The 24,608-nt window shown below is 49.1% G+C and overlaps 1 protein-coding gene across 3 annotated transcripts in view; it reads left to right on the top strand.

Annotated features, from left to right (window-relative positions):
- The window catches only part of SLC2A5 (solute carrier family 2 member 5), a 60,486-nt gene extending 40,246 nt beyond the window's left edge, over positions 1-20,240 (top strand). For 2 of the 3 annotated variants that reach the window (XM_059912172.1, XM_059912120.1), the window contains 11 exons: positions 3,619-3,717; positions 4,515-4,675; positions 9,493-9,617; positions 14,338-14,490; positions 17,246-17,371; positions 17,482-17,669; positions 17,788-17,898; positions 18,307-18,408; positions 18,708-18,783; positions 19,252-19,379; positions 19,472-20,240. In XM_059912172.1, coding sequence (XP_059768155.1) covers positions 3,619-3,717; positions 4,515-4,675; positions 9,493-9,617; positions 14,338-14,490; positions 17,246-17,371; positions 17,482-17,669; positions 17,788-17,898; positions 18,307-18,408; positions 18,708-18,783; positions 19,252-19,379; positions 19,472-19,675 — 1,473 coding nt within the window. In that variant the 3' untranslated portion in view covers positions 19,676-20,240. The remainder of the gene's footprint in view (positions 1-3,618; positions 3,718-4,514; positions 4,676-9,492; positions 9,618-14,337; positions 14,491-17,245; positions 17,372-17,481; positions 17,670-17,787; positions 17,899-18,306; positions 18,409-18,707; positions 18,784-19,251; positions 19,380-19,471) is intronic. The other variant, XM_059912140.1, reaches the window with a different exon arrangement.
- The last annotated feature ends 4,368 nt before the right edge of the window (positions 20,241-24,608 follow it).

Here is a 24,608-nt window from a genome sequence, read left to right as displayed (position 1 = left end):
GTGACTGGCTTCTTTCACGTAGCTTGTTTTCAAGGTTTATCCACTTTGTAGCGAGTATCAGTGCTTCATTCCTTTTCATGGCCAAATAATATTCCATTGCATGAGTATCCCACATTTTGCTTATCAGTTCATCAGCTCATAGACATTTGGGTTATTTCCATTTTTTGGTTATGATGAAAATGCTGCTATGAGCATTTGTGATCAAGTTTGCATGAATATGTGTTTTCATTCTCTTGGGTATATACCTAGGAGTGGAATTGCTGGGTCACATGTTTACTCTGTGTTTAACTTTTTGAGGAACTGCAAGACTGTTTTCCTAAGTGGCTGCACCATTTTACAATCCCATAAGCAATGTGAGAGGGTTCCCATTTTCTCAACATCCTCATCAACACATTTACCTGTCTTGCTGGTTTTAACCATCCTAATGAGTGAGAAGTAGTATCACGTTGTGGTTTTGATTTCCATTTTTCTCAAGGGGTACCAAATCCCTTGATTTTACTTCCTAAGTAGTCCTCAAAGCTGGTACCTCTTGCTCCCCTGCCTCAGTCACTCCCCTACCCAGGCCCCCATCCTCTCTCAGTCACTTTCCTGACTCCCCTCTTTAACCACTTCTGTGGATTTTCTTCATAAAACTTACTCCAGTTCTAGTTTCATTATTAAATTATTATGTAGTTTTAAAAAAATGTCTGTCTTTCCCATTGGACCACAGTCTTCTTGAGGGCAGCTGTTTTGCTCACTGGACTATAGCGTGGTACACAGATCATAGACAGCTGTCAATAAATATGCAATGCAATGTTTATTGCATCATCCATGAAAAAAATTAATCAACAGTCAATCTAAGAAAGAAATGAAATTTTTATTCGAGCCAACCTGAGGATTATAACCTGGCAGACAGTCTTTCAGAAAGATCTGAGGACTGTTCTTCCTGTTAGAAGTCAGAGCACAGTTATATAATTTTTGAGACAAAGTGTTATACATCAAAGTAACATATTGACAGTTTACATAGTCTAACAAGGTGAGTAGTGAGTTATTGTGACCCCTTACAGGATTGGGAAAGGAATGTTATCTCCTAAGGATTTATCTTGCTGGTGCCAGGAGGATATTGTTTGCTGTTGTTTTTTTTCTTTTCTTTTTTTTTTTTGTGAGTAGGCATTCCTGTGTCTTCTAAGGGGATCTAGTTAATGTGTAATGCATATGCTTAATGCACACTAAAGGGGAGGGGATAGTGGCTCAAATGGCAGAGAAAATTTTATGTTAAATTTTTCTTTTCCTGCCTTAAAAATAATTTTGTTTCATCAGAATGAAGGCATTTGGACCAGCAAGGTCAGTGAGAACTTGAGAACTTACCCAGAATGTCTTTGCTATTTCCACAAAGGGTGAGCCCTGATTCCTACAGGTCCTTAGAATGTGCCTATGGCTTGAATTCAAGGACGAAGCCAAGGAATAGAAGTTGAATTATGTGCTCTAGGCTTAGACACTCTGCAGCGTGAGGTCTCTGATAATTTTTGCTAGAATCCCATAAAAGCAGTCAGAGAGCTGGCTATCCACGTACTTGGCAGGATCCCCCCTGTCTGGGGCATGAACCTCGGGGCACCAGCCAGCTCCCACACTGAGCTTTGCTAAGGACTTCAAACCTTAGGACCCATCAAAGCAGAATGTTGGAGTTGCACCTGCAGTATGAATGAAGCCTGGTATATTTATAGTTTATCATTTACTGGGAAGGGAATTAGAAGAGGAGAAATTTTAATCAACATTTTTTTCCTTCCTCCGCTCCTTACCTCCCCTCCTTCCTCCCTCCCTCCCTCCGTTCCTTCCTTCCCTGCTTCCTTCCTTCCCTCCCCTCCTTCTTTCCTCCCTCCCTCCCTCTCTCCCCTTCTTCCTTCCTTCCTTCCACCAAATCAAGCAATAGCACAGCTATAGGGCAGGAATCTTTGTTTTCTCCTCCACTATATCCCTAGTACCTAGAACCTAGAGCCATGGGTGGCTCACAGTGGGTGTTCAATCTGTGAATGAATGAATGAATGAATGAATACCCAGAGCACTTCAGGAGGTGAAGTAGAACATGGTTGGCCCTATGCTACCTCCTGGGTGGGGTTTTGTGGGTGGGGTGGGTATGCCTACTTGTGTACCCCCTGCCTTTAGAAAACACGGTGTAGCAACAGCCCTGGAACCCGCCTCCCCTCCTGGGCACCATCCCTTACTCCCCCCCACTTCTGTCACCTGCTGCCCCCCTGGCCCGAGGGGGTGGTGGGGCCTGAGGAGAGACTGGAAACCAGAGTCCGCTGCTCCTTGATAGGCTGCCTTGTCGTCTTTACCAGAAACTTCCTGTGAATTAAGCATTTGTTAATTATCTGGTGGAAGAGGAGACGGGCAGTTTCACTTGCGGTTCTGCTCTTGACCGGGACTCCTGCGGGTCCTGCACCTGCTCTGTGGGGTCGGGGAGGGGGTCACTAGCTCAGCGGTCCCCCCCAGGCATGAGGCGAGGCCCAGGTGCCCCCTGTTTCTCTGCCTGTCCTGCTCCTACATGCCTCTCTCAAGAGGTTCCCCCTTCAATTCGGAGGAATGCTGCCCAGAGGAGACACGAGGACCTCAGCTCGCCCCCAGAGGGGCTGAGTCTCATGTGATGGGGACCTCGGTTGTAGTACAGGATGAAGGGTGCCCATGGTGGGTTCAGAGAGCCCAGGCCCACCCCGGTCCGTGGATTCACCTCCACAGCTAGACGCTTCCATAGCTAATCCTTGCACTAACTCCGAGAGGTGTTATTATCCTAACGCTAAAGATGAGGAAACTGACGATCACAGAAATTAAGCCAGAAAGTGGCAGTGAGCAAATTCAAACTGAGATCCATAGATTCTAAGAGCAAAGCTCTTTCCACTTTTATTTTTCTCCCAATTTTCATTCTTTTACTGATGAATTCCCACGTGTCATTAAAGATTGTCTTAAATGAGTGTTCAGTTACCCAGGTGTCAAAGGAGATATCGTCACAGAATGTGTGTGTTTAAGAGTCTCCAGAAATCTATATTTAAATATTTCTTTCACCGGGCCTTCTGCCTCTTAGAGCAACAGTCCAGAGGCTAAAGGAAGTTAATCAGTGGCCCTAAATCATTAAAAATTTTCATATTTTCTCTCTGATTTTTTGGGGGGGTTGTGTTTGAGGCAGTGCCTGAGTGCATCTGCTGCAATCAGCAGAGGCAGTCCCGCGGCAGGAATGTCACAGAAGCAACTCAGACATTAGGTGGAGTGTTGGAGGGGGTGACCCTTCGGTTTTGTTGAGACCCAGTGATTCTCAACCAGGGGCGATTGCCCACCTGCCCCCAGGGACATTTAGCAATGTCTGGAGACATTTAGGTTGTCACAGGTGGGGGGAGGGGTGTCTCTACAATGCACATAGGACAGCCTCCCATAACAAAGGATTATCCAGGCTTAAGTGCTACGGTTAAAGAAACCTGCTCCACCCAAGGCGCGTGGAGGGTAGGTTTCCAGACACGGAGTGGTTGAAAGACCACGGGTCTTCAGATGCCATTACATCCATCTTTCTGCAAGACTCTGAGTAAATCAGGAGTTCCCCGGAACCCCGGGTTGCTTCCTTACCTAAAGCCGTGATCTCTCCTCCTGCAGAGGCTGACACCAGTGCTTGCTTTGGCGACGCTGATAGCTGCCTTTGGGTCATCCTTCCAGTATGGGTACAATGTGGCTGTTATTAACTCCCCTGCCAAGGTAGGTCGCTATGGTGGGCGAGACACAGCCCCCAGGGAACCGGGAGGTGGGTTTGGAGCAGCCGGTGCCCGGGTGGCCACTAGGGTGGGACTGTACAGACGCTGAGGGCACACAGTGGGACCTCAAGTGAAGGGTGGGGGAAACCCATGAAATAAACAGCGCAAGCCCAAGGGGCTTGCAGGCACAGGGTCACGGGGACACACCAGGTTCTCGTGGAGAGCCAGGTCTGGCTGGGCACATGGTGGGCTGGCCTCCAGGGGTGGGGAAGTAGGTTTGGGGGCACTCTGATCTTCTGCAGCCTTGTAATCCATAGCGGAGTCTGGAGGGGCCGGGATCATCCAACATTGATTCGTGATTGGAAGCCTGGAGTCATTCCTTTCTGGGATTAGAAACATCCTGGGCAGCGACTTCCCTGGCGGTCCAGTGGTTAAGACTCCAAGCGTCCACTGCATGGGGCGCGGGTTTGATCCCTTGTCGGGAAACTAAGATCCCACATGCTGCGGGGCGTGGCCAAATAAACAAATAAATAATGAAGAGAACCAACCAAATTCTTAAAAAAAAAAAAAAAAAAGAAAGAAACATCCCTGGCAGCTTGCCCATCAGAGGCCTCACAGCCCCCCGCCCCGGCGTGGGTGCCCCCTGCTAATTGCTGTTAATCTTCACTCCCTCTCCTCCACTTAATCATGTTGATGTTCACGTGCCCAGCTCATCCCATTGGGTGGCCCAACAATGTACACTGTTCTTTCTGCAAAACCAACTCAAATTATTTTGGTGTTCTGTTTTGCTTTGCTCTCCAGCTCATGAAAGCATTTTATAACGAGACCTACTATGACAGAATCAGTGAATACATAAGCGAATTTTCCTTGACCTTGCTGTGGTCGGTTTCTGTGTCCATGTTTCCCTTCGGAGGCTTCCTCGGCTCCCTCATGGTCGGCCCCTTGGTGAATAAATTAGGCAGGTAAGGGAAGGTGAATGTTCAACTCCCTGAAACTCAAAGTTTAAAATCTGGGCCTAAAGCAGAAATCATTATCATAAAACCAGGTAATGACTGCTGCGATGATTTTTGTTTCCTAATGTGGTTAAGAAGACCAGACATTGGGCTTCCCTGGTGGCGCAGTGGTTGAGAATCTGCCTGCCGATGCAGGGGACACGGGTTCGAGCCCTGGTCTGGGAAGATCCCACATGCCGCGGAGCAACTAGGCCCATGAGCCACAACTACTGAGCCTGCGCATCTGGAGCTTGTGCTCCTCAACAAGAGAGGCCGCGACAGTGAGAGGCCCGCGCACCACGATGAAGAGTGGCCCCCGCTCGCCGCAACTAGAGAAAGCCCTCGCACAGAAACGAAGACCCAACACAGCCAAAAATAAATAAATAAATTCATTAATTAATTAAAAAAAAAAAAAAAAAAAGAAGACCAGACATTGACCAAGTGTTTGGGGACTTAGGCAATGAAGGTCTCAGGGCTGGAGTTGGGGGGGAGTCATGGGTCTCAGGGTCTGGGGTGGGCATGGAAAGAGCAGAGAGTGCTTCAGAGATCAGGACTCACTCCCGCTCTCACCCTCTCTTGCCTTGAAATCGTCCTTTCCAAAACTTCCTTTTGGCCTTTAGACGAGTCAAATGCCAGATGGCATGGCCAAGACATCAGGCCCAATGTAGACCATAGACTGATGTTCCTGAACTCTGCTTCCTAAATGAACACAAGATAACTGCTCTGTTCTTTTACCTTGGAATCCAGTAATATGCAAAATGTAGCCCAAATTAAATTCCTGTAAAACTCTGAAATGGCTGAGATTAATGTCAAGCCCTTCAGTGTGAGACCGTGTGGTCCCAAGGCGACCCTCACTGTGAGTGCCATCAATGGCAAGAGCAGAGCTTAAATCTTTGCCCCTAATTCTAGAAGCATTAGAGATTCTGTATTTGATTCCAAGAAAGGTCCTTAAGCCCTCCCACTCCCCTGGTAAATGCCATGGGCATGAGAGAGCAAGCAGCCTTGTTATGAACAGTATTTAAGAGTTCTTCCCCTCCAACCCCCTCCCTTCGAGGATGGGCACACGGAGGCAGGTTGAGGTAAACTCCCCGTTCTCGGCCACAGATCTAGTGAGCTCAAGGCCAGACCCCAGACCTTGGTTCCTTCTCCAGTCTTTTTCAAAAAGAATCTGAGAATAGAAACATACAAGCTGTGATTCAGGATCTAAGGTCCTGAAGTCTTCCTGGGAGGTTGGTGTTGAAAGCACACTTCTCCCTGTGGACCACCAGTGGGCAGAACATCAATCAAGTCACAGATCTGCAGGATGCTTCTCCTTGAGTGAAGGGCTAGCCGTCTGGTCTGAAGATGGAGCTGACAGTTGCTAGTCCAACTGAAAATGTGATAAATGCTATTCAGTTGTTTGTGGTTTTCTTAAAGATTTATCAGTGTTCTTTAAATATCAGTAGCAGCTAACAATCAATTGATGGGTTCCTACTTGCCGGGCTCTATCCTAAGTGATTTTAGGGAATATTAATTGCACTAATCCTTACAAAACCCCATCCCCTTTTCACACATGGGAAAAGGAGGCACAGAGGGTGCTGGGAGGAAATTTCACTTCTGAGCACGTCGTGCAAGTAACGTCCACATTGTACTCTGTTGTATCCGGCATATGTCTTCTCAATCCATTGCTTTATTTATTTATTATTTTTTAAAATTTATTTATTTTATTTATTTCTTTGGCTTGTTGGGTCTGCGTTGCTGCATGCGGGCTTTCTCTAGTTGCGGCGAGCGGGGGCTACTCTTGTTGCGGTGCACGGGCTTCTCATTGCTGTGGCTTCTCTTGTTGTGGAGCACGGGCTCTAGGCACACGAGTTCAGTAGCTGTGGCACGCCGGCTCGATAGTTGTGGCGCACGGGCTTAGTTGCTGCACGGCACGTGGGATCTTCCTGGACCAGGGCTCGGACCCGTGTCTCCTGCATTGGCAGGCGGATTCTTAACCACTGCACCGCCAGGGAAGCCCTGTTGCTTTATTTTTTAATTGTACATGTAGTATCTTTTTGATACAAAATCTTTAAATGTTCAAGTGATCACATTTAACTCATCTATGACTTTTGCTTTTTGTGTCTTAAGACAGTCTTCCCTACCAGACGTCATAAAGATAATCTTCTATAATTAAAAAAATAATTTTACAATTTTGTCTTTCCCAGATAGATCTGGAATTTTATTTTGTATTTAGTAGGTGAGTGGTGAGGGAAGGCCAATTTTATTTTAATTTTTTTCCATGTAAAAACTCACTTGCTCTCAAATTTATCTTAGTTATTCATGTTCCTTTAGTCTTCTGTGTTAATTTTAAAATCAGCTTATCAAAATCCCTGAAAAAGGGTTCTGCTTGGAATTTATTTGGATTTATCACTTAATTGGAGGAAAACTAAACATCCTTACACTGTTGAATCTTCCTTTTCATGAGCAAGCTGTGGCTGATTTATTTATCCCAGAACTCATGGCGGTTCCTTGTCTGAGGTTTCATGTCTTTGTCATCAGTTCTGGAAAGTTTTCAGCCATCATTTCTACAGATATTTCCTCTCCTCCATTTTCTATATTCTTCTGGAAGTTCCTCCGTGCCTTTGTTGTTGTTGTTGTCTGTAAAAAGACTTCTTTAAAAAACTATTTTTCAAAAGTTGTGGTGGGAATTCCCTGGTGGTTCAGTGGTTAGGACTCCACGCTTTCACTGCCAGGGCCCGGGTTTGATCCCTGGTCAGGGAACTAAGATCCCACAAGTGACGTGGTGCGGCAAAAAAAAAAAGTGTGGTAAATATACATAACATAAAATTTACCATTTTAACCAACTTTTAAGTGTACAGGTTTGTTTTTTTTTTAATTTTTATTTATTTATTTATTTATTTGACTGCGTTGGGTCTTCGTTGCTGCTTGCAGGCTTTTCTCTAGTTGTGGTGAGCGGGGGCTACTCTTCTTTGCAGTGCACAGCCTTATTGCGGTGGCTTCTCTTGTTGCGGAGCATGGGCCCTAGGCACATGGGCTTCAGTAGTTGTGGCACGCGGGCTCAGTAGTTGTGCTCGTGGGCTCTAGAGCACAGGCTCAGAAGTTGTGACGCAGGGGTTTAGTTGCTCCGTGGCATGTGGGATCTTCCCGGACCAGGGCTCGAACCCGTGTCCCCTGCATTGGCAGGTGACTTCTTAACCACTGCGCTACCAGGGAAGTCCAGTGTACAGGTTTTTGGCATTAAGTACATTCACACTGTTGTGCAACCATCACCACCACCCATCTCTATAACTTTTCATCTTACAAAAATGGACACCATGTACCCATTAAACAATAACTCCCCTTTCTTGTCTTCCCGTAAGTCACCAATCAACTTTCTGTCTCTGTGCATTTGACTACTGTAGGGACCTCATATGAATGAATCCTACAAGATTTGTCCTTTTGTGACTGAGTTATCTCACTTAGCCTAATGCCCTCAAGGTGCATTCATCTTGTAGCACGTGTCAGAATTTCTTTCCTTTTTAAGGCTGAATAATACTCTGTTGTATGAATGTACTACATTTAGCTTATCCATTCATCTGTCGATGGACATCTGGGTTGCTTCCACCTTCTGGCTGCTGTGACTAGTGATATTATAATCCTCCCTATCTTAATCTGTCATACTTCCCATCTTCTCTCTCTCTCTCTGTGTTGCTTTCTGTGTAACTTCCTCATGTCTGCCTTCCTATTCATTAATTCTTTCCTCAGCTGCAATTCACCTACTACGTTTTTATTTCAATGACTATATTTTTCATTTCTAAGCTTTATTCATTTGCTTTTAAAATCTATCTTTTTTTGCTATTGTTTTGGATAGTTCTGTTTTATATATGTTCTTGTTCTTTCTATAGTACCCTTTTGATTCCTTATTTTATGACACTACTCATTTAAAACATATTTTATGGCTTCTATCTAATCCTGTTGTCTGAAGCTGTGCTATTTGTATGTGCAGGCTCTTGCAGGTGGTGGATTGTTTTGTGTGTCTTGTAATGGTGATGCTTCATCTCAGGGGGTGGGGGTCCCTGGCTGGGGGACTCCTGGAGAGCCCAATGGGAGGGGCTGCTCCAGAGAAGCTTTCCCTGTGCCTTTGTCTGGCTCTCCAGGGCCCAAGTCCAACTCTAGTCTTGACTTAAATTGGACTGCTTTGTAAGTTGTATTAAGTTTGATTTTTTTATAGGTTTTCAGGAGATACCCTTTATCAGCTTACATTAAGTTCCCTCATTTTTATAGTTTGTTAAGTTTTTTTTTAAATCATGATAGATATCAAATTTTATTGACTTGCTTTGCTACGTCAATTGATAATCCTATATTTTTCCCCAGTACAATCTTTAATATGGTGTTTTTAACCTTGAAAGATTCTTATATATGCTGTTGAATTCAATTGGCTAATATTTCACTTAGGATTTTCACATCTATGTTGATAGGTGAGATTGGCCTAAACCTTTCCTTTAATGCCCTCATCCAGTCTGGGTTTCAAGATTACACTAAAATCATGTTAGTTTGTGGTTGCAGAACCCTTTACTGTATTGTAATATGCGAGCCTTTCCCTCTGTTCCCCACTACTGATGCCCTCTGCACTGGGGTCATTTACATCTGCTCCCACAGAGAATATCCCCACACCAGGCCATGAACTGGACCTGTATCCATCTTATGTCAACAGCAAATCGAACAACAGAACAGCAACTGCTGTAACTGAGTAGATGCTCGGCAAACATTTGTTAAAGGAGTGGCAAATCCTTAAACCAAACCAACTGGTATTTTGTCCTCTGCAGAAAAGGAACCTTGCTGTTCAACAACATCTTTTCCATCGTGCCTGCGATCTTAATGGGATGCAGTGAAGTTGCCAGGTCATTTGAGATGATCATTGTGTCCAGACTTTTGGTGGGAATATGTGCAGGTAAACCATTACTGTGATTCGGGATGGTCAGAGGGAGGGAGAACAGGCACCTGGGGTCTGAACCAATCTGGGGTCTCTGAAGCATACAGGTTCAAGCTGTTCCTACACCTCTGCTGTGGGTAGACGCTTAAGCCCCTGCGTTATAGGGATGTGTGTGGACCGCGGGCAGATCTTCACTGTGGAGTTTCCTGTGAAGAAAGCTGTTCTTTGAAAGACTGAGATACAGAATCTTAGGACCGGACTGGTCCTTCCAACCAATCCTTTATCTCAATGTTTTCTAAACTGCAGGTCGGGACTGATACTGACCAGGGTTCTTGGCCTTCCCCAATCAACAGAAATTGACTAGAGGCCAGACAAGATATTCAGGCAAGGCTTTGTTGGGGCCCCTGCGGCCGCAGGAGGGAGCAAAAACAAGTAACAAATTCCCTTGCTCACTCCCCGAGGCGGGGGCGAGCTGGTTCCTTATGGGGTGAGGGAAGAGGTGTGTCCAGGCATCAGGCCAGAGGAGTGGCTTAGGCGTTTTGCCCACCCCTTTGTGCTGTTGAGTGCAGGGGGCATGCGCAGTACCCTGCTTCTGCTCCAGACATCCAGTGTTTTCTCCTGGCTCTTCAGAGGTGACAGTTGGGGTTTTTTTGGGTCTTTTTGTATCTTTTTGTCCATAATTTGCCGCAACTACACATGCACATAGTTATTTTTAGTCCCTTATAGTTTCTTTGTAGCTGGTTGCTCAAGGAGATGTTTGTCCAGGTGCAAACACTGCAGCAAAGGGTCCCAGGTCCCAGCCTGTCTCAGGATCAGTTGGTGGGTGGTGACATCTGTTTAGCAAACAGTATTTTCTTTTTTTAACTAGGGTAGACTGTGTCACATGTAGTAAGGATAAGGATTGTCTTTTGAAACGTTTCAGTTCTTTATCTTTATACGTATGTGAGAACCAAGTTGGATGTAAAATGTATTTCTGTATTTTGCACCGTGAGTTGTGGTCAAAAAAGCTTGAGAAATTATCAAATGCATGAATCCCTGTACCAGAAAAGAGTTAATGGTAGTAACCTCTCCAAAGCCATTCTGCCCAGGCCGGGTTTCCCTGGTTATAGAAAATTCCCCCATGATGGCCTCAGACTGAAGAGACATGATTCAGCCATGCTGTGGCCTTCCTCCAGGTTGGCTTCCTCTGTAGGCAGAAGGGCCAGGGCCGTCGAGGCAAGCGAGGTGCCCACTCTCGGGGCCATGCACTGCAGGGTGGGCCCCCAAGGGTAAGCGCCCCTGGAAATGCTGCACCCTGGGCGCTTCACTCGCCCCCCACCAGGCTGTGGCATTGCCAAGTGACTCGTTCTCCTTCCAAGCACGGGGATCGGGATGAAGAAGGGAAAATTTGGCCGGATGTCAGCAAACCCCTTCCCTGGAGTTTACTGACAATAGAGGAGACAGCAAGGAGCCTGGTATTGGGGGAAGTGGCGAGCGATTGCAGGGCTGGGGAGATAAAGAGGAAAACAAGATTCCCGAAGAGAGAAGAGGTCACCTCAAGGAGGGACTGATGGGCCCCCTGGCAAACTTCATTCAGTCTAGCTTTCCCTGAGAGCACCTGGACACTTATCTACCGTCTGGGCAGGAGCCCCGAGGTGCCTGGCCCTGCTCCTGCAGGTTTTCCCTGTAGCCAAGCTCAGCTTTATGAAAAATGGACGATTCCTAGAAGTTGTCGGCAGTGGGCAGGTGCTGTCACGTTTCTATTGACAGCCAACAATTCAGAGTTGGTTCCAAAATAGAAATGTTAGGCTCCAATAGAAAAATCACAGTTTAACATCCCAACCTTTGCTTTTTTTTTTTTTTTTTTTTTTTTTTTGGCCATGCCACACAGCTTTCCGGATCTTAATTCCCCAACCCAGGCCCTCGGCAGTGAAAGTATGGAGTTCTAACCACTGGACCGCCAGGGAATTCCCAACCAACCTTTGCTTTTAAATAAGCATGACTTCTGGTCAACAGTTCTCAAACTTTTTGGCCTCAGGACCCCTTTACACTCTTAAAATGATTGAGGGTTCTAAGGAGCTTTTGCTCGTATGCGTGATACTGATCAATATTTACCATGTTAGAAATTGTAACCAAGAAATGTATTAATTCATTTTAAGATCACAATAATAAGCCCATTACATGTCTTTATGAAAATAATTCTATTTTCTAAAACAAAATAATTTAGTGGTATTGCTTTACGTTTTTGCAAATCTCTTGAATGTCTGGCTTAACAGAAGACGGCCAGACTCTCAAACCTGCTTCTGTGTTCTGTTGGTGTGATGTCAGAGGGCATGTGATCTCTGGAAAACTGGTCAGGGAATGAGAATGAAAAGGGCAAGTAACATCTCAGGACGGTTCTGAAAACAGTTTTGATCTCACAGACCCCCTGAAAGGTGTCAGGAACCCCCTGTGTCTTCAGGTCATACTTGAAGAACTCCAGCGGAAGCCTAATCTATTTGCTGTTCATTCCTTCACGTAATTCCTGAAAAGTCAGGAAAGGGTGTCATCAAGCCCTGTGGTACTTAGACACCCTAAAAACGAAGTAAACGGCCACTCTGACCTTGGGGGTTCAGGGTCAATGCAGCTTGGACCCCCAGATGCTCAGTTTGCTGGTTTGCTGTTAGTCAACATCTTTGATAAGAACACTTCAGACTTTCACTAATGGAATTTAAACTTTAAAAGCTGCTTCTCTGACTTTGGTGTCAGAACAAGCTGGCCGGGGGTTGCCCCGTGGAGTTGTTTTAAGACAGAATGAGACTGTCCTCCACCAGCATGAAGGGAATCCCATCTCTTCACAAACCTCCTGGTGTTTGTCTCTCCAGTGTTGCTGTTAACTAAGTTCAGAAGCACTTGGCCTTGAGAAGCGGCCACCAGGGCCTGAATGGTGACCGGGCAACACAAGGGCCTCGCTTTCTCCATAGCCCTTTGGGCACTGGGGCTGCCAGGTCCCCCCGTCCACCACACAAGACACCTAAGAGCTGCTCTAAAGACTGTCCCTCTTTGTCTGAAAATCAGAAAGAATTGATATTAATTAATGAACAGTGATGTCCCTTTTAAAATATTAAGCAGAATCCCACTACTGGGCATATACCCTGAGAAAACCATAATTCAAAAAGAGTCAGGTACCACAATGTTCACTGCAGCTCTATTTACAATAGCCAGGACACGGAAGCAACCTAAGTGTCCATCAACAGATGAATGGATAAAGAAGATGTGGCACATATATACAATGGAATATTACTCAGCCATAAAAGGAAACGAAATTGAGTTATTTGTAGTGAGATGGATGGACATAGAGTCTGTCAGACAGAGTGAAGTAAGTCAGAAAGAGAAAAACAAATACCGTATGCTAACACATATATATGGAATCTAAAAAAAAAAAAAAAAAAAAAGGTTCTGAAGAACTAGGGGCAGGACAAGAATAAAGACACAGACGTAGAGAATGGACTTGAGGACACGGGGAGGGGGAAGGGTAAGCTGGGATGAAGTGAGAAAGTGGCATGGACATATATACACTACCAAATGTAAAATAGATAGCTAGTGGGAAGCAGTCACATAGCACAGGGAGATCAGCTCGGTGCTTTGCGACCACCTAGAGGGGTGGGATAGGGAGGGTGGGAGGGAGATGCAAGAGGGAGGAGATATGGGGTATATGTATATGTATAGCTGATTCACTTTGTTATACAGCAGAAACTAACACAACATTGTAAAGCAATCATACTCCAATAAAGATGTTTAAAAAAAAAAGCCAAAAAATAAAAAATAAAATAAAATACTAAGCAGAGATGTCCTTGGGCAGAATTGCAGAGCTTGAAAACTTGGCCGTCAGTTTCCTCTTATCTCAGTGCTATAAAATACCCTCCCATCACCAGCAGCTCCAGCCTCCCCTCACCCCACACTGTCGCCCTTGGTCTGCCCTTGGCCACAGCCTCCGTCTCAGACCCCACGTCTTTCTGAGCATCAGCTTGCCTCTGGCTCCATGTGCGATACTTGGACCAGTAACAACCCACCTGACCTTCCTCCCAGACCCCCAACCTCTCATTGGACTTTTAGGAGAACTAAATGGGATAATATCTATGAAAATACTTTAGAGCCTATAAAATTAAGTTTCACCTATTCGTAAGGGGGTCAGATATCGGTAAGACGGGAAAACCAACAAGTTCAAATACTGAGGATTCAGAAGTAGTTCAGTCATTACACAAATCCCAGAATGCAGTTAGTCTACAATATATATTTAATTTTTCAATTTTTACTGACAAATAAAGCTTGTGCTTCAATGTCTATGCATCAGCTTATTATGTAATATACAGTCTCAGAAGGTAAAGCTGGTGGGCAGGGGTCCTTGGCCTTTTATTAACAGGTTTCCCCCCCCAAGGAGCAAGAGAGAAGAGATAGTCTAACCACACCTGGGCTTTTCCTCTCCGAGACCAAGCCAATCAGGAGGGAAGACCTGAGGTCCGGCTGGCCTGTGTCCCCAGGTGACACCAGTCTGGAAGCAAATGCGCTGTCCATGAACTTCTTTGGTCAGACTATTTTCTCTTAAAGTTTAAAAGACTAAGAATAGCAAGAGGGGTTGTTTGCTTACTCCTGCAGTTTTGAGAAAGTTTCAGCCCAACTAATGCGATTGCTGAGGAAGAATAAATGTGTTTGAAGACAGAGCTCATCCCTGCCAGATTAATGTTTCCTGATGGTGTCTTTATTTCACCCTCCCTCCCAGGTCTGTCTTCCAATGTCGTCCCTATGTACTTAGGGGAGCTGGCCCCTAAGAACCTGAGGGGGGCCCTGGGGGTGGTGCCCCAGCTCTTCATCACCGTCGGCATCCTTGCGGCCCAGATCTTGGGTCTTCAGAGTCTCCTCGCAAACGAAGAAGGTGAGCTCAGGACACCTCAGACCCCCAGCCCGTTCTATGAGCTGGTCTTTTCTCTCTGAACGACGGGGCCCCCGCACAGCCCCGACCCCACGGTGCTGAGCTGGAGGTTGCCCAGAGCGGGCCTGAACAAGTTGGTGGGGACAGACAGACTGACGTTCTCTAGTCCCTCTTGGGACACGGAGGAGGGAGTTGTGAGGGAGCAGGAGGTGCTGCTCTCTTTCCCTTGGTTGCTTGGTGGCTGTCACACAGGGACCCGGGGCATGGTAATGACGGCCACCAGGGTGCCAGGCTCTGTGCTTAAGGCCTCCGGCACCATTGCACTGGAGCCTCCCAGCAATGCAGCTGCCCAGGGGCCCGTGGTCATCCCATCACAGACCAGGAAAGAGGGTCACAAGACCCAGCCTCCGTGGGTGAGGTGGTGAGCCTCAGGGCCGGTATCCACACCAGACCCAGACTTCGAAGCCACACTCCCCCACCCCAAGAGCCTGGGGCCTGGCACATAGTAGGTGCACAGCAACTCATAACTGTCGTTGTTTTTGCGTGACCTCCCTTTTTTTTTGTCTTGGGTCTCGAACCTCTGAAAGGGAAATCACCACTAACAAAGCACCAGTCAAAATGGATGGGCCAGACACGAAGTCTTTTATCTAATCCATTTAATCCTCCAAACAACCTATGAAGCATGTACTGTTATTATACCCATTTTACAGGTGCAGAACCTGAGGCATAGAGAAGTTGGATCACATGTCCAATGTCTCCTTAGGACACAAATGCAGGCAGTGCAGGCCTGAGTCCGAGTTTAACTACCATCTCTCCCACCTTTCAATCGCCCTTGTAAAGAGCTGGGACCAGGAGTGGAGGAGCTAGCTTCCTGTCCCCCGGTGATGGCACGTAACCAACCAGCTGGACCCAGAAACAGCCACGGATCCCTGGCACCTGCGAAGTGCTCTGTGGTGTGTGGGAGGGAGCCATGGTTCCACCCAGGGAGGGGGTCTCAGAGAGGGCCTGGGCTTGTGGGGGCGGGTAGGACCAGCATTCCAGATGTGGGCAGAGGGGATGGAAGCATAAAGTTCTTTGGGCATGCAGGGAGCCGCAGGTGTTGTGGTGGACTTTCACTTTGTCCCTCCATCCTTTATGGTGACTATTCAGCCATCGGTACCCTCCTCTAGACAAGAGTGTGGAGGGCAGGGCTTGGCCTTCCTCATCTTTGAATCTCCAGCACAATTTATGGCACATACTAGGTGCTCAGTGAAGAAGGAAGGAAGGATGGCAGGAAGGAAGGAAGGCCAGAGAGAACAGAGTTCTTGGAAGTGCGTGGGCAGTCACAGCACAAAGGCTGCATAGAAGTCATGGGGGTCAAGATCGGAACAGGGTGTCTGGATTTGGCGGTTAGGGGTCACTGAGATCTCATGAGAAGAGTGTCAATGTAGGGGGTAGGGTGGGGGCCAGAGGGCAGACGGCAACGGCCCGAATGGCAGGCACGTCCATACTCGCTGTAGTCTGTGCAAGGGTGATAGAAGCGGGACCCGGATCAGCTAGGCCCTGGATTCGGAGCCAAGAGGTGGGAGAACGTTGGGAGGATGGGGATTCAGGGTTCAATGTGCCTGAGTTCAAATCTCAGCTTTGCTCCTAAATAACTGATCTTGGGCAAGGGAGCTACATGCCCTCCAGGCCTCGGTGTCTGCAGGTGTAACATGGGGTTGATCCTGGTACCTGCCTCCTGACATTGCTATGATGGGGAAGTGGGCTACATGTGAAAAGCCATTAGACTCTAGTGCCTGGCACGCTGATGTCTGCAGTTATCACCTCCTGCATAGGAGAAAAGGGGTGAGTCGGGCGTTCACAGCTCCTAGAAGGAGCCTGAACCACTCATTCACTTATTTAACCGTTTTTATCGAGTGATGTAACATATATAAGGGTCCAGAACTAGAACTACGCCGGCCCCCTGTGCACCCCTCAATCACAGCCTTCCCGCCCCCAAAGGGAGCCATTGTGCCAACATTTATGATCATCGCATCCTTACTCTTCCCTATAGTTTCACCACTTTTCTAGAAGATAGAGTTAATTTCCCCTGTTTCCGGACTTAATACAATGGAAGCACGTTGTGTGGAACCGCATTGCACCCAACATCGCATTGGTGGGATTGGCTCCTGTCCTGACTTGCTTCATTTTCATCACAGTATAAAATTCCGTCTTATGAATGAACCGTGACTTATGCATCCATTCTACTGTGTGGACATTCGCCTTGTTTCTGGGTTTTGTTTCTATAACCAGTGCTGCTCTGCCCTTGTCCTTCCGGTGTCCTGGTGGCCCAGGCGTGCGCTCCTGAGCGGGACTGCTGGGTTAGAGCATGTGGGTGTCCAGCACCACTAGCTCCTGCCAGACTGTCCCCTAAAGATGCCACGTGTCCACACATCGGTGTGGACACTTCCCACCTGCCCACATTCTCGTCAGCGCTTGGTGTTGTCAGAATTTTTCACTTTGTCCATCTGATAGGTGGGTAGTGGCTATTCATCAGCCTCCATTCTCTAAGTATTTAGAGTGTCCGCTCTTCGTTAGGCACCATCCTAGGTGCTGGGGACAGAAGAGTGAGAAAGATAAAGGCCCTGCCCCCAACCCTGACCCCCAGGCTGTGTTCCAGCTCCAAAGAAAACCAATCAGGATGATGGGCCAGAGCTGCTCCGTGGGGCAGGAGGCGGAGAGAAGCAGGAGAGGAGGCTGGGGCGCCAGCTCTCACCTAAGACTGGTTTCCTTGCAGGCTGGCCCATCCTCCTCGGGGTGACCGGGGTCCCCGCGGCACTGCAGCTCCTTCTGTTGCCCTTCTTCCCCGAGAGCCCCAGGTACCTGCTGATTCAGAAGAAAGATGAAGCGGCTGCCAAAAACGGTAAGGCTTTCCCAGGAGACCAGGAGAAAGGACGCAGGTTGCGGCATCTTTGCCGGGGGGAGGGGGGTGCGCGGTTCAGCCCCCAGCGCCCCCTCTGCTCCCTCCCCCAGCGCTGAGGAGGCTGCGCGGCTGGGACGACGTGGACGCCGAGACGGAGGAGATGCGGGAGGAGGACAAGGCCGAGAAGGCCGCGGGCTTCATCTCCGTGCTGCAGCTGCTCAGAATGAGGTCCCTGCGGTGGCAGGTCATCTCCATCATCGTCCTCATGGGCGGCCAGCAGCTGTCGGGAGTGAACGCGGTACCAGGGCAGCCGGCGCCGGGGCAGCGGGCAGGCACGGGGGCGGGTGGGGGGAGGCATCCGCCGAGGGGTCCAGGCTGCCCGGCCGGCCTCACCAGCCTCGGGGGTGGCCTTCCAGATCTACTACTACGCAGACCAGATCTACCTGAGCGCTGGGGTGAGAGCACAGGATGTCCAGTATGTGACGGTGGGCACAGGCGCAGTCAACGTGCTGATGACCGTCTGCGCCGTGAGTGTCCCCGGGCACCTTGAGAGTGGGGAGTCTTGGCCCAGGAAGGAGCCCGGATCTCGGTGGCGACGTGCCTCTCGGTCCCCTCCTCTCTAGCCTCTGGGCTGTCCTCAGATGACAGCCTGTCTCTTGGGTGGGGGGGGCGGTAGCCTGTGGCACTAAAGATGGAGACCCGTCCCCACCGTCCACTCTGGAAGCTACGCCGTGAGACGTGGCTCTTCTCCAACGTCTCACACTGGGGACCACCACCTGTGCCAGGGCCACCGCGTGACAAATGGGGCCCCTGGACTGGGCAGTGCGGTGGCCCGCTGGCCATTCAAGGACACACACACACACACACGGGCGGGTGGGCGCACAGGGGAGGTGAGCCGGCTGAGCCTCCCACTTTTCCTCGCCCTTTCCCTCCAGGTTTTCGTGGTGGAGCTCCTGGGGAGGAGAGTCCTTCTCCTCCTAGGCTTCTCCATCTGCTGCACCGCCTGCTGCGTGCTGACGGCCGCCCTGGCTCTGCAGGTGAGGAAGGTGCGGCCTGGGGTGCCGCGCGCCCTCGTGCGCATGCGCGTTATCACGGCGAGTCCGCTGCCTGGGGATCACGTGCAGCCCTGATCCCCGCCCCAGCAGCGCATTGCCCACTTCCAGCCGATATTCCAGGGGCATCTAGGTGGCGCTGCTTGTAGAAGGGGGGTGCCAGGCGCCCGCCTTCCCAACCCAGGCAGAGCTACTGGCCCTCCGGGAACCGAGAGTCCTGACGCTCCCGTCCCAGGTTGTCTCCGCTTTGCCAGGTGTGATCCAACTCTGTTTTCTCCCCACAGGACACAGTATCCTGGATGCCCTACGTCAGCATCGCCTGCATCATCTCCTATGTCATAGGACATGCCCTTGGGCCCAGTATGTACCCCAGAGCTGGTTCTGTGGTTTCACTGCCCCTCTCCTGTACCACCAGCCCTAGAAACTTCTGGCCTGAGCTCCTTAGAGAGGCTCCAGGGAGGGACGAATTCGGCCCAAATGGCTTCTCTGCCTGTGTCCTTGTGGCAGAGGGGCTTGGGCAGAGCATGACTAGAGCGAGGACAGTTAAGCAGCCTGTGTAGGCTGGAACACGGTGCCCGTGTGGTTGGCACAGAGAGTCTTACAGGTGGTCATGGGCCCCCTTTAGGGACATCACAGGATGTCGCCTGTTGCGCCCGACTCTTGTTAGGGGCCTTCTCACACTGCTTCTCCACGAGACCAGGAGTCCTGGAGACGCACTGCCCCGCCTTGGGCCGGATGCCCCTGGAACCTTGCATGGGCAGGGGCTCCAGGACCCTTTGTGGGCTTGCTCGGCCGGCAGAGAAGACAGCTCTTCTTCTTCTTCCCCAGGTCCTATCCCCGCTCTGCTCATCACCGAGATCTTCCTGCAGTCCTCCCGGCCGTCTGCCTACATGGTGGGGGGCAGTGTCCACTGGCTCTCCAACTTCACTGTGGGCTTGATCTTCCCGTTCATTCAAGTAAGTGTGACCCAGGGGCCCCAAATGCACAAAATACTCAAGCAGTAAATCGAGAACCTTTTCAAGAACGTGGACCCTCTCCCCTCCCACAGGTGGGCCTCGGAGCTTACAGCTTTATCATTTTTGCCGTGATATGTCTTCTCACCACCATCTACACCTTCCTGGTTGTCCCCGAGACCAAGGCCAAGACCTTCATAGAAATCAGTCAGATCTTCAGCAAGATGAACAAAGTGTCAGAGGTGCACCCAGAAAAGGAGGAGCTAAAGGACTTTCCGCCCTCTACTGCGGGGCTGTAACTCGAGAGCAGGAGCCTGTTAATCAGGTCTGCGTGGAGCTTCCCTCCTGGGCTATGAATCCAGAACTAGGACAAGTCCGGTGTGGAAGGCAGACCCTGATGGGACTGTCGTAAGGGCTTCTGTGCAGTTCTTAAAGCCAGGCTGTCTCTTTCCAGGTTGACCCGTCACCAACCCCAGGGCATGCCGGGCAGCTGTCCTTCAACCATGCTGGGTCAGCCATTGTGTGGCTCCTGGCAACACCGGCTCTTATAATGAAAACCATTACCGTGGTGTCGAGATGGAAGGAATCAAATGTGGCCAAAGAAACTAATTCTTCTCCAGTCCCGTAGTCTTCCGGGGGCCACGGGCACGTGTTCAGGGTGGAATCCATCCTCTTGTGAGATCCACCTCCAGAAACACTAGTTTTGAAAAGTATGATGTCACAAGTAATGATGTCTAGGAATCTGGGAAGCAGGTCCCTATGGAGACTTTAACCAAGTCAGAGATTATTGTTCCCAAATTATATTATTAGAGGACAATAGCATTGCCTCTGTATACTCAATAAAACAAATATGATCACTTTTCACCAAGATGTGCTGCTTTTCTGTGAGCCGGTGGAGGGCAGGGGGGCATTCCCTGCTCCTTCAAGCAGCTTGGCTGCACTGGCGTGTCAGCCCCTTCAGGGCAGGGGTTTGGCCAGTTTTGTTTATCCCGGAATCCCCACCGCCTAAAAGAACCTGGCATGGAGGAGGCCCCTCAGACGATATTTGCTGAAAGAAGGGGAGGAGTGAGAGATGAGGTGGTCGCTAAGTTGTGATTTTTAAGACTTAAGGTTGGGGAAGCCTCTGCATGTGTTCAGGTGCATAGCGAACACCAAGGGGTCCTGAAGGTGCATAGCGAACACCGAGGGGCCCTGAAGGTAGACAGGGAAGGGTGTCGGGAGAAGGAGGCAGTGCCCCCTACACACACACAGCAGAGCTAGAGGCTTTCATAGAGGGGTGTGTGTGAAGAGGGCGTGTACAAAAAGGTGGAGAAAACTGAGGCGTAGGAAAGGAAAGTGGAGGGACCACCTGCTGAAAGGCTTCTGACAGGATGTGAAATCTTCTCCTGGGAGTTAGGGAGGCAGAGGCCAGAGGCCGGGTGGGACAGAGGTGGGGTTGGGAGCAGCTTTCGTGGGGGTGGAATGGGGATTCCCCAGGTGGTGAATTCCATGACTTACAAAAGTAGTGAAGGCCCAGACAAATTAAAGAGCACAATGCTGTGGTTGAACCATCCTTACCTTCTGCCACAGGGACCTACAGTGTGAGGGGGCACAGAAAACAACCATCGATGGCAGCTTGCAGTGCTGAGAAACAGTAAGGCCAGAATGTCAGAATTAAGGGACTGTGGCATTATTAATTCAGCTCATGTTACCTGCAGCACCCCTAAACCAGGGGAGGCCCTGGAGTTCATGATTCTGTGTGTCTATTCCCTGGGGTCAACCATGGTTCTGCCACTTAGTAATTGAGCCACTTGGACAACTTATTTGGTTTTTCTGTACCTCGGTTTCCCTTTTGGTTGAGCTAATAGTAAATGCCTCACATGGTTGGTTATGAGAATTAAATACTATGCTTGTAGCTTTTAGATCAGTGCCTGGTGTGTATTAAGCACTTAGTTATTTTTAAGTGCTTGGGAATGAATGTTGATCTTGTAGACAAACACACAGGGAAAATACAGTGAGAGACCACTCTACATGAATACTGGGATTAAACAAGTAAGTGGATGGCAGATGCTGGGAACCATCTCACAGTTGCAGTGAGAAATTACAGATAAGCCAAGAGAGAGAGTCTAGAATGATCCATGTGATAATAGACTAGAGTTGGAGATATTGTTCAGCTGAATATAGACACAGGTGGCTACACATAGAAATATTTATAGATATGTGGATTTACATGGGTTGGTAAAATACAACAGGAGGAGAAAGAGATGGGCCTGGTGCTATGGTTGCACAGAAGGAAGATGGCGAATTAGGAAAGACAAAAAGGATTTCTCCAGGAGAAAATGCAGTAGGAAAGAGAAGAATGGTCATTCCAGGCGAGGAACAGCACAGAGAGATGAGAGGGTTTGAGGGGAACGCCAGGTAGCTTGGTGTGAACGTGAAGCCAGAAAGCCCGAACTAGATCCTGTAGGTCCCTGTGAGCCACACTGAGCCTGAACCTTGTCCTCAAGATAAAGGTGGCGGGACTTCCCTGATGGCGCAGTGGTTAAGAATCCGCCTGCCAATGCAGGGGACACAGGTTTGATCCCAGGTCCGGGAAGATCCCACACAATGGAGCAACTAAGCCCGTGCACCACAGCTACTGAGCCCACGTGCCACAACTACTGAAGCCTGCCCACTTAGAGCCCGTGCTCAGCAACAAGAGAAGCCACCGCAATGAGAAGCCCGCACACCATAACGAAGAGTAGCCCCTGCTCGCTCACCGCAACTAGAGAAAGCCCGTGCGCAGCAACGAAGACCCAACGCAGCCAAAAAAAAAAAAAGATAAACCCGGTGGTACGTGACCGTTGAGTTTCAGAGAGTGCGGTTGCAGTAACAAGACCAGGCAGGACTTGGGGAGGGAGACCGATTGGTGAGAAATAATGAGGGCCCTGCAAAGCCAGCAGTGGTGAGGCCGAGAAGTGAGGGAGAATTCAGAGAGACTTGGTGGGATTTAAGGGCCACTCGGCCACTGTAAGTGAGGCATCTGGCATACGTGCCAGGTTTCTAACAGGGGCCAGTGGCGAATGGTTTGGGGAGCTGAGTGGCAGGTTTTGGGAGAAGACTAACATTTTTGGACCTGTTGAGATGGGGGAGCTCACGGAACACACAGCAGACATCTAGAAGGAAGTTGACCGTATGGCTCTGAAGCCAGAAGAGCAAGGATGTAGATTTGGGGGAAACACACATACTTACCAATCATCTACTGTGTTCCAGGCACTGGGGCTGCAACAGTGAAGAAAACCATGTCACTGAGTGAGAGGTGGGATAAAGAAAGATCGGGTAGCGTGAGGGTGACAGGTGGAGAACGGCTGCTTTCCAGGGAGGGGGAGGAAGGCCTCCCTGAGGGAGGGAGGGAGGGGGCGGCCACAAGAGGATCTGCACAAGCACCGGCCCGGTGCAAACGTCCTGAAGTGAGAGAGGGCTGGCCGCAGCTCGCGAGGGAGGTTGGTGGAGCCGGAGCAGAGAGGGAAAGGGGGAAAGGAAGGCGGTGGCTGGCAGAGACTCAGCAGGCCACCAGGAGGACTGGGGATTTTATTCTGAACGTGACGGGAAGTCACTGGTTGACTTGAGTCCGACAATTCTGATCTGATTTGCAATTTAAAGAGTCACTCCATTAGAAAATGTCAGGAGATGGGAGGTCCGTGGATGCTGATCAAGGTCAGTCAAGGTCAGGGCAGTTAGCAAGTGAGAGAGATGGCGGTGAGGGGCTACAGACCCTGTTTGTTCGCTGCTGTGTATCCACGGTGCCAAGAGCACGCGGCAGGGCTCACTGGGTGTTGTTTTGAGTCTTGGCCGGGAGGATTTTAAGTGCGAGAGCAGAGCAGCGTGAGGCTGAGCTGATGTAGGGAGAGCATAATTGGACGAGTTGCCAGCCCCAAGGCAACACGTTCATAACCCCATGAGGCAGGTAGCTTTCACCAGTGGTTTCCACGCTTCTGGATTTCACAGACCAAAACTGGGTGAACTAGCATTGGGCTGCCTTTTTATTTTGTAAGTAAAAACCTAAAATAGGGAATTCCCTGGTGGTCCAGTGGTTAGGACTCCGTGCTTTCACTACCGAGGGCGTGGGTTCAATCCGTGGTCAGGGAACTAAGATCCCACACTGCGTGGTGTGGCCAAAAAAAAAGAAAAAAAACCTAAAATAATAATAATAACTCTCAACTACTATCATAATGAGAAGTAGGTGATTTAAAAGAAAGGGCATTTTACTATATAGGGAGGATGTGACCACAGAATAAATTTCAGTCCTTTAAATTGAATAGATTTTTCTTCATGGAAACCTCACTACATTGCCCTCTGTCCTGAGGTCACTTAACCAGCAGAAGACAGACTTCAGGAATGGGAGGGCAGCAACGCTGGCGATGTTTGTTACGGAAGAGCTTGGAGGGCAGAGTCTGAAGTCCCACTTTGGAATGAAAGTGACACAGAGTCTTGCCATCTTCAATCCGCTTCCTCGAGGGCTGGTTCCTCAGTCCCCAGAGGAAGAATGAGGCGGCAGGTAGCTGCCGTTCTGACCCTCACTTGCATGGGTTTCATCGTAAAAGCGCGTGGTGGTTTGGTTCTCTTACCCGTGGACAGTTCCTCTTCCTCCCCTCACCTGTTATTCCTTAACCAGCTGATCGAGTGCTGCTGAGGGCTCTTCAGTCGCCCAACATTCAGCTCAGCACTGGGACATGGCAGAGTTGCCTATATGGCATCTGCTGTCTTCAAGGAATTTATAGTCTAGGCAGGAAGATGCAGACCACATGCAAAAAGGAATTATGGGGCAATAAGAATTGACAGAAGGCTGTTGTATCTAGTTTTGAGTCTGCTCTGAGCATTAACCATCCGAGCGGCTCCAGTGCCTGATAGGGAGCTTGACACTTGTTGGCACTTAGTAAATGTTGACTGAATGGACGTGACCTGGAGTGGTCTTCAAGGAAAAGGTGGTGAGCTGAGCCTCTAAGAATGGGTGAGATTTGTATAGCAAGGGAGGATAAGGTGTTTGGAGGGTAGTGGGGGATGGAGCATCATGAATCAAGGACATTCATTCATTCAAGAAATATTTGTTGAGCACCTACTATGTGCCAGGCTGTGGATGTAATGGATCCAATGGTCAAAAATACAAGTAAGCAAATACTGGAGGTCATTTCAGATAGTGCTCAGGGGAAAGCGTTGGAGAGTGCCGGGTGAGGGGTGTGGGTTACTTTCGTAACCTCCTCGTGAGGACCTCCC

The sequence above is a fragment of the Balaenoptera ricei genome, chromosome 1, assembly GCF_028023285.1.
Source record: "Balaenoptera ricei isolate mBalRic1 chromosome 1, mBalRic1.hap2, whole genome shotgun sequence".
NCBI lineage: Eukaryota > Metazoa > Chordata > Mammalia > Artiodactyla > Balaenopteridae > Balaenoptera > Balaenoptera ricei.
Note: the sequence above shows the minus strand (reverse complement) of the source record. Positions and strands in the feature narration are given on the sequence as shown.